This window comes from Tetrahymena thermophila (assembly GCF_000189635.1).
Source record: "Tetrahymena thermophila SB210 genomic scaffold scf_8254395, whole genome shotgun sequence".
Classification (NCBI taxonomy): Eukaryota; Ciliophora; class Oligohymenophorea; order Hymenostomatida; family Tetrahymenidae; genus Tetrahymena; species Tetrahymena thermophila.
The window spans coordinates 323,649-333,860 of record NW_002476178.1 but is presented as its reverse complement, the minus strand read 5'-3'; the positions used below and the strand labels follow the sequence as shown (position 1 = coordinate 333,860).

Below are 10,212 nucleotides of genomic sequence, written 5' to 3'. Positions count from 1 at the left end.
GGAAAAGTATAAATCGTGAAGAAATTTTAAAACCAAGAATATTAAAGATTGATTTAACAAAAATTATAATATATTTATTTAATTGATAATAAATTTTTATTTTTTAAACTCCAAAATTTATTAAATATCTTATCAAATTTTGCTTATAAAATGAGCAGGTAGGTTGGTAGGTAAGCAAGTGTAGAAAAATGAATATATATATCTTTATTATAAGTAAGCATTTTCAATAAAAGAAAACTTTTAATAGGTAAATATATAATTATGATATAGGTTTGTTTGTTTATTTGTTTGACTTTTATGAATAAATCGAATTTATTTTATATTATAAATTAGTTGTAGTTTTTATAGTATTTACATAATTATTAATTGTCAACTTGTTGTGATTTATATTATTATTTTATGAATGAAAAATTTCAATTTATCAATACTCTTTAATTTTTTATTTATATTAGCTTAAATATTAATTATGTGCAGAGAAATAGTTAGATCAATAAATAAATAAATAGATTTTTTATCCATAGATATTTAATGTTTCTAACTTATTATTATTTATAAATATTATTTCAGTATACTTCATCATAGGAATATCTGGAAGGAACAAAATTTTCTTTCTCTACAGCACGAGAGTTACTATTATTTTAGTTATATGCTCTGCTACTATTTATAACACTATTATTGTTATTTTTTGCAACACTCATCATTGAATTGTCATTATAATTACTTTCCTTCATGTTACTGTATTATGAAATGTGACTCATGTTTTAGTTGATATTACTGACATTACAAAAGCTATTTCTTTGGCTAAAAGGATTTTAGTATCCAGTATTTTAATATCCATTAGCTATAGAATTAGAAGAAGGTATATGTTGTGGAATCTATGAATTCACTTAATAAATAGATCCATTTGCGCTAATAGGCTAAGATTATTAATATTGTTATTATGAAAATTATTGAGGCTAATAGCTCATTTGATTAGTTGGCTATGGTTGTTATATTTATTGAGCTTGCTTTTATTATTAAAGGGCACCTCCATCAAAATTATAGCCATTAAATAAACCTTTTTCAAAAAAAAATTGTTAATTTTAAGTTATTTTATAATTATTTGTATTTATTTACTTTGTACAGAAGGGCGTTTTAAAAGCAAGGCATTTTATTGAATAATCTCTTAATTTTATTCATCTTCTAATGAAATTTGTTGTTTTTGATCAAAGTTATCTTCATTTGCCTAAAATATAAATTGTTATTATAAAATTTATTAACAAACAAAGATAAGTTTATTTACAGGAAGGAAAGGAGCATCTATCTATTTTTTAATAAGCTTCTACCAGGGGAAATTCTTAATCCAAGGATGGTTCTTTACCTCAGCAGGTCCATTAATACCCAATCTGTTAGCAGGCTTTCTCTCAATCAACTATAATATAAAAATAAATATGTTTATTAATGAATTCTTATGTGAATATTATTTATTATTTAATCTTTAATTTAACAGTTTTTTTGAAAGTAATTTATTTATATTTATAAATTTAAATATGAATTACCCTATTGATAAAATCTGCAGCTTCAAGAGACCATCCATCAGGAATTTCATGCTTTTTAATTTAAACTCTTTTAGCCAAAATTTAATCTCTAATCTCCTTTCTAGATCTTCCTAAATAAGGTCTCTATTAATTTTATAAGCATAATTTTAGAAAAACATTCATAAATATATTAAATGTTAAGTTACTCTTCCAAGCATAAACTCATAAGCTAAAACTCCCAAAGCGAAATAATCAACAGCAAATGTATGTGGTTGTCTACACATGACTTCAGGTGCTATTTATATAATATTTTTAGAATTCTTATGTTTTAAATAAATTTAAGTAGTTAATTAATTACCCATGTAACCAGGAGTTCCTGAAGTATCATTGGCATTATCAGGTTTCCAAGTTCTTGCAATACCTAGATCGGTAATTCTTACATAACCACTGCTATCTAAAACAAGATTTTCAGGTTTTATATCTCTGTGTATAATATTATTATCATGAAGATATTCCAATCCCATAAAAATGCAGGCAACGAAAAATCCTAATAAAAAAAGTGTTAAAGTTTTTTTAATAAAACAATAAAATTAAAACTTACTTGTTTATTCTTCTGAGAATCTTCTCTAACGGCCTATGTGATAACGTAAATCGCCACCAGGCATAAGATCCATAACTAGATGAAGGTTTTCTCTGTCTTAAAAAGCATAAAACATATTTACTAAGAAACTGTTTTTATTAAAATTTTAGTTAAAATTATATTAAAATGATTTTAATATTTACGGATGCTTAAGCTAAGACAATAGGTTTCTTTCATTCATTACTGAGTTGACACTCTTTTTGGTAATAATTCTATGATTAATATAAAATATATTTATTTAGTTTTTATTTTAATTTTAAATTCTATTTAAAATTAACTGTTTTTTAACTGAATTAAAAACAAAAAATTTTTAAAAAAGCATTTTGAGATTTTTTATCAAAACATAAAATTTGATAAAGAAAATCAAAAGTTTTCTTAAAAATTTTTTTTCATTCAAAAACAAATCGTATTTAGAATAAATTTAATTTTTACAAGCTCTTGGACATTTCTTTCATTGCAAAAAGCTAGCGAGTTTTTCTGTGTTCTACTTTCCAAACTTTACCAAAGCCACCTTTGCCAATCACGTAGTGGAAATTAAAACAGTTTTTGGATGTACATGAAGGGATAATTCTTAAATCCTCAGTTTAAGGAATGTTATTTGAAGAACATGCTAAAGTATTAGAAAATAAACCTGAAGTGTTATTTGAGTTATTCTTGGAACTTTTAGAAGATTGTTGGTAGTCCTGTGCTTGTTTTGTATTCTACTGTTACTGGAATTGAGATTAGCTACGGTGAGTGCTAGTTGGAGTACTAGGAATCTATTGAGAGTAAGACTAAGGTAATTATGGGGAAACAGAATAAGAATTCATGCTAGTTAATCCTTACATATTATTTGTGTTTGCTGTCGATGCAATGCTGCTTTTATGAGAATGGTTATAAGTATAAGGAGATGGAGGTTGAGAAACTTATTTTGACTATTATTGAGATTGCAGAAGTTAAGAATATTTAGACAAATATGAATGATCTAAATCCTATTAAGATTGCTTTTGTTAAGATTGATTGTTGACTTATGAAGTACCTTAATTAAAAGCACTGTAGCTACTTCCATTGATTCCACCATACAAATTATTATTGGATTTACTTATAGATTAAGAATTTGGAATTTCATTAAAATTATTGATGAGAACTTTTGAAGCATTGTTTGGTGTGTTCATCTTGCTTGCCATAATATCAATACCACTTATGTTATTTGAATTTTAAACGTTATTGCTTACTTGATCTTATGTATTGCGCTAAGCTATCTCTTTTAATAATAAATAATTCAAAAATGAAATAGGTTTTTTTTCAGTGCTTTATTGACCATTTTAGCTTCCGCTGTTATCATTAAGATTGCTGTTTTATGCCTAATTATTTATATTTTGGCTTATCAAAATATTATTAGAGCTAATGTTATTTTAAGAAACATTTAAAACAGAGGAGCTTTATTATGGAGTATTATGAAGATATTGTTATTACTATTGCTAAGGGATTTTAGATATGGACTACTACTGTGAACTCTTTTGTGAAATCTATTAAGAATAGTTGTTAGAAAGTTAGTGGTACATTTACTGATAAGTATTCTTGCTATTTAATTAAGAATTCATGTTGGACTGCTAACCATACCCTCCACTAAGCTATTGCTATTGCTAGCTTGTTTGCTATGAGAAAGAGGGGTGGCGAGTGTTTGGTGAAACTGAATTTTTTGGACTTTTTTTAGGTGAATTAATAAAGCTTTAAGGTTATGAAAAAGGGTATTGTTATTGCTATTGTTGTTGTGATTATTATTACAATTATTGAGACTGTTAAACTTATTATTTTTTCATTAATTTTTAAATTATAGTAGAGTCAACAGCAGAGTTTTTATGGGAGGGTTTGTAGCTAAATTAACTTCCAGAAGGATTTTATATTGAAGATGAAGAAGTTGAAGAAGAGGAACCTGCTGCAACAGAAGCAACAGTGCTGGGAATTTGATTGTTTGAAGCTGTTTATGAGGAAGGCCCGTTTCCGTTGTTAAAGCTATTTGAAGTAGTAGAAACAAAAGAGGGTGATGGCTTATGATTGCTAATATTTGTTGTGCCAATCTAATGCGAGTGGGAATGATTATGGTGGTAGAAGCTTCCAGATCCAGCCTATTATTGCTATATTTGCTAAATTTATTATCCAGGTTGAGCATTTATACTCATCTTTCTTTCTGGCATGCGTGGCTTATTGATTGAATTATCACGAGAGTGATTAGCACTAACATTTTAAGAATGGCTGTATATTTACTAAGGATATTAGTTGATTACATTAGCATTATGTTGCTATTACTATTGCTAAATATTGTAGCTATTTTAAATTTAATTCTATTGCAATTTTTACTAATTAAAGTTATTACTACCGCTATGAGCTGTTTAGTAGATCAAAGTTGACAATGGAGTCTTTGTTACAGGTTTTGCACTTGACATTATTTATTAAGATCCTTACTACTGCTTACTAGTCATAGAGACCATATTTTAAGGTCCGTGAGAAGCTTATGATTACACATTCTGCTATTGAAGCTATTGCAAAGGCTAATTTTAATCTGATGGGTTGTTGTAATAGCTTCCCTAACCTCCTATTCTCATCTTTGTTTCTTATTATTTGTATAAATCCTTATAACTCTTCATTCAATGAATACACTAGTAAGCTGTTTTATATGTATTACTAATTAGTGATATTGATTTTTTTACTTTTTTTGTTATTTTTTTTCTTTTCTTCTTCAATCAAAATACTTATGTTATTTTAATTTATGAATTTATTATTTCTTTTTTCTTTTCCTTTTTCTTATTTGTGAAACAAACCTTATTAACTACTATTTTTCTTGTTAATATTTTGATTTTATGAGATCCCATACACATTATTTATTTATTTAATTATCTATCAAGCTTGCTCATCCATCTTCTTTTATTTTCAAAAAAATCAAATGAACCTAAAAAAATTAAATTGAAATCCAACAGCAAAATAACTCTAAATCATGTTTCATTGTAAATTAACATGCAATTTTTCATTTATAATACAAAATTTTTAAATCATTTCAACTCCTATTTCTTCTAAATTTTGATTTTTAAAGGCTATACTATTGAACGTTAAAACATATCTTAGATTTATTTATCTTACTTTTAAAAATCTTTCAAATAAAAAAGACCCATCATAATATCTATTTTCTATTTGCTTTTTTTGATCAATCAGAATTTGAAAAAAATTTATAATTTACATGCGATAATATATTTTTAAATTATTTATTGAATATAACATCATTCTTTAGATGTTAATTAAATTTATTTTATAATTAATTTAATTAAATTGGCTATACTCAGAAAAATAAATATATCTTTAATTATAACTTAATAAAGACTTTTTTATTTAAAAAGAAAACTGCTCTCTGCTTAAATTAAAACATATATTTTTAAAAATGTAAATTATTTTTTTTTGCCATAATTTTATTCTCCTTTAAAGTTAATAAATACCTGAAAATTATCCTTTAATTTTATAACTTAAAACATTTTTGATTTTTAACATACTGATACAATAAATAAAATATATACAATAAATATGATAAAAATGAATGAATGTGTTTATGTGTACAAAAAGTTGATTTGTTATTAAAATATTTAGAAATGATGAATTGTTTTAAATTAAATTAAACAAACTTATTTCTGATTCTCAAATCAATTTCTTTATGATAAAGGCAGTTTTTCAATTGAGTTAAGTTGTGAGTTTATAATATTTTTAAAATTAAGAGTTTACTTGTAGCTATTTTGTATTAATTATTGAATTTCTTCTTAATCCTCAATCGATTATCTTTATTTGTGATTTGAAGATTAAACTGTTCTATGTTTGCTGAGGTTAGCAAAATTATTTGAGCTTTTTCCAGGAGTGCACTGGTCTGCTCTTGAAAATGGGCGAGTAAAATATGGTTCATTTGTCCTTTGCAATTTTCTCTTATTTTCCATATGTATATTAACTACTGGAGATTATGATAGGATATCAGTCTAAGTAAGAGATTTTGTAGAAACTGGTAGTACATTATTGAAAGACCTTGGAGTTTGTAAGTTAACAAATGATTAAGATTAATTATAATCTTTAATTGTTTTTAATCTAGTAGTTGTGGTATTGTTAAAAGAAGAGGCACTTTTTATAAACTCATGATATTTTTATATATTTTCCATATTTTTAGTTGTATTTTACCATCTTTCAGAAAGAGGTTATTGAGTTTTCTATTTTTCTTCCATAATATTGCTATTCTTTTTTTGAATAAGCCTGTTTATTTGTTTAAGATTTTCTTTTTTTAGTTCATCAAAAATAGGCTTTTAAAATAACTAGTGCTTGCCTTTAATTTTAAATTATTATTTAATTATTTAAGTATTGCTTTTAATCATATGATGAATTCTTCCTAGGTTTAGTATATCACCAGAAGTGGATTATACCTGATTATATTTGCTCACGTACTCAAGCGAAGCTGGGACTCCTAACAGTGTTTATTACTGCTCATTTTGACTTGTTTACTTTACTTGGCTTTAATTTTACTCTAAATCTATTGAACATAGACTCTCTTAATTTTTTAATACTCTTGAATTTTTAGATAAATTTCTTTTCTGATTGATTGATTCAATTAAATTTTAGCTTATTTGTAAATTGTTTTTTTTATTGCCATCATTCTTAACCATGGAAATTTTATATTACTCAAAGTTTTAATCTTAATTATTAAATTAATTCGTTTATTTTGTTTAGTCAGTTATAATATTTTAATAGGTTGAAACGACTTTCTTAATTTATAATTAGTTAGCTTAAAGTTGTTCACTTTAATTGCTTTATTAATTTTCTATTTATCTGGCAGAGTAATATCTATATGATTTATTTTCTTCATCTGCTATTGCATTCCCATTTTCAACTAAAGGGATACCCTCAACTATAGACTTTTTTATATTCCCTCTGTCTGTTAATAAGTATGGATTATCTTATGATTAAATAGATTGTAATCTAATTAAGGGGTGATTTTTGAATTATTCTAAATATTCTTATTTCTAATTCTGTCCTCTTTAGCTCTCTAGATTATTCATTGTACTTTAAGAATTTTGTATTTCGCAATAAGATTTTACTTTTAGCTATTAGTTTTACTATGATATTTTGTTGAGTAACAAAGCTTTGGAGCTTTAAGCTTAAAATTGAATATTTTATTTCGTCTAATTATCACTTTATTGAGTGTCCTTTGAAAAATTTCTATCAAAAGTTTAGTTAACATTTCTAGGAGAGTTAAAATTAATAGAATCGTTTGTAGCCTGCAAATAACTTTAAGAAAATCTATTTGTATTTTAATTTTAAGCTTAATATTCTTTGTACTAATAATAATTTTTTAATTAAATTATTTTTTTATTGTGAAGCTAATCAAGTCTATTATTAAAAGTTTATTCATCCTCTTAAAAAAGATACTGGCATGCTTGTTAAATCTTTTTGTTGCTAAAAAATTCTTAATTTGATGATTTCGCAATCACCCTATTACCTTTAATTCTTTTATGCATGTTTCTCTACTGCTAATAAAAAATCTCCTTTTGTTTAAACCAAGATAAAATAGAATCACTTTCTGTTTATCTAAAATTTTCAAATAAATCCTCTGGAATTACATAGAATTCAGCTTAAGAAGAAGATACAACCACTTAAAATTCTCTATTCTCCTTTTAGAGAATAATTTCCTCAATTCCGAAAATCTCCTCTTCTCCAAGGGAACACAAAATCTTAGTTAATTTCGGAATCTGTAAAGTTGTTTGTTTAAATTAGTTATTTGAATTTGAATTTAATTTTTTCCTACATAGTGATTACAGATCATATGTTTCATCTTCAACTTAACTATCAGTTGATTAAATTTATTAGTTTTTATCTTCTCGTTCTGGTGAATCAACACTTTCTAAAATTTTGTTTTTGTTTTTAGGTTAAGTTATGGTTTCAGAAATTTATACCTCACCTGATTTAATTAGATAAATAAAATGAGGTCGCTATTCACCTTATTTATACACAATTTAATTTTTGAAGAGAGTTTTTTCATAAAAGTGATATGCTAATTTCATTATTTTACTCTGAGGAACGTTATTGAAAAACTTTTCTAATACTAAAGTCTTGTATCTGAGCTATTATATTTATTCTTAAAAGGCCTTTTTCATACTCTTTTTGCCTATATATAAACAAATTGAATCTTCGATTTCTTAAACATAGTACTTCCTTTAATTTTCTTTTATTTTAATTAAATCTATTATATCTCCGTTTGTTAGTATGTTGAAGGGTCTATTTTAAAACTCTGGAAAAGGATTTGAAGATTTTGGCTGCATAGCGATCATGAAAGATAGTTTCTTTTTTAGCTTGTAGTTAGCTTTATTCATATTAACTTATTAGGTCATTTGTTCAATGTAATTTTATTTATCATTTATACTCTCTAAAATTTTTAAAGGAGAATTGTTTAGAAGGTTTGACGATGATGAAGAAGCTGGAGAAGCATTATAAAATAAATTTTTTTTCTCTGTATTTTCATATATACTAGCTTTGATGGGAGAGGTTTACACATTTTATTGTAATTCATGAACATCATCTAACTTTTCATCTTATATCTCTGTATCGCCTCTTTATAGTTAGAAATTGTCATACTTAATCAAATTAAGCTGTAGCTTTAAATTTTTGAAATGCCTTTTTTGTGAGTTACCTTATTTATTATTTTATTAATTTATATCTTCTTAAATCAATTTATTTTCTATTGCCTAAATTTGATCTAATTTTTTCTAGCCATCCTAAGGCTGATCAAAATCACTAATTTTTACATCATTTAGCTATTTCAAAGTATGAAGTCTATTTTAACTATTCTAAGGTTCAGGTGAATTTGGAAGGTATTCCTACTTTTATGGTTGAAAAAACTAGTTTGCCTTAGAGCTAATTTCATTTTATGATGGTTTATGAGAACTAAGAGCTGATATAGAATTTCCTATGCTATTTTGTTAATTACGTTATGAGTTTATATTAGACTATCCTTCGTTGTTTGGAGTGTTTCCAAAAAAATGGTTACTGTCACTATCAGTATTATTATTTTTGTTAAAAACAGTCTAAAATGAACCTCTTTGAGATATATCATTCGAAGAACCTTTGATTCTATTTATTCCAACTACCATGTTAACAATCTTAGACATCTTTATGGGATCTTATTGCTTAGATTTACTCTTTTTAGTTTTAACATTATTTTATTCTTCTTCTGGATTTTGCTGATCATCAACTATTATTTCTTAAATAAACCCCTTAAGTATTATGTAGAGACCATCATAATTGTTACGCCTAAACTTTTTACCTTTTTCTAAATCAAAAACTTTGATATACTTCGATAGTATTCTATAATAATCAAAGTGCTAATAAGTATTATCCTATGTCAAATAATCAGTAAAATAAGGCTAGTAGCAATTCAAAAATCTATTTATTTTATCTTGCTAGACTACACTAATATCTGGCATCTATTCCTTGGAAGAGTATTAATATTGAACATGCTATTTAAATATTTGAGTGATCTCCTACAAGTTTTTTTTGTCAAGGAAATTGTGAAGCATTGTCAGTAAGTCAGTCTTTCTTTGTTTCTTTGCTAATAATGATTAAATTTTTAATTTATATCAACCAATAAATGCTAATAAGTTAATTTTTCTAAAAATTTATAAATTTATAAATATTAATTGAGTTTTTTACGTTTCCTTGAAATTTGATACCGAATGGTTTTTGAAGTTATTTTCAACTAAAATTTTTAGAAATTTTATAATATTTTGATTAAAAGAACTAAATATAATAGCTTACATTTTATAAAGTATAATTCGCAAAATTTTGATGATATATTTATCAAAATTAAATTTAATTTTACAAAATTATTGTTACAATAAAATCCACATAAATCCTGCAAAAATTCAAATTATTCCTCAATAAATTATTTAAAAAAATACTTATGCTCTCAACACAAATTAATCTACTTTTTTCAGTATTATGTGAAATAAAGTAAGATAACTGAAATTCATTCAATCAAAAGGAAAATTAAATGAATTT

The 10,212-nt window shown here is 25.0% G+C and overlaps 2 protein-coding genes across 2 annotated transcripts; both read right to left on the bottom strand. All coding sequences in view use genetic code 6, as the record gives it.

Annotated features, from left to right (window-relative positions):
* Positions 1-563: 563 nt before the first annotated feature.
* On the bottom strand, positions 564-4,784 carry TTHERM_00457010 (Serine/Threonine kinase domain protein; the record flags this gene model as incomplete). Its single annotated transcript, XM_001024208.1, has 9 exons — positions 564-1,057; positions 1,117-1,225; positions 1,283-1,411; positions 1,539-1,661; positions 1,724-1,812; positions 1,876-2,064; positions 2,119-2,246; positions 2,301-2,369; positions 2,590-4,784. 9 exons carry the CDS (start codon positions 4,782-4,784, stop codon positions 564-566), a joined length of 3,525 nt encoding a protein of 1,174 aa, XP_001024208.1.
* Positions 4,785-5,825: 1,041 nt separating this feature from the next.
* Positions 5,826-9,776, bottom strand: TTHERM_00457000 (cyclic nucleotide-binding domain protein; the record flags this gene model as incomplete). The annotated part of the gene is made up of 1 exon (XM_001024207.2): positions 5,826-9,776. The coding sequence occupies exon 1, from the start codon at positions 9,729-9,731 to the stop codon at positions 5,826-5,828; it is 3,906 nt and encodes a 1,301-aa protein (XP_001024207.2). The 5' UTR covers positions 9,732-9,776.
* Positions 9,777-10,212: the final 436 nt, after the last annotated feature.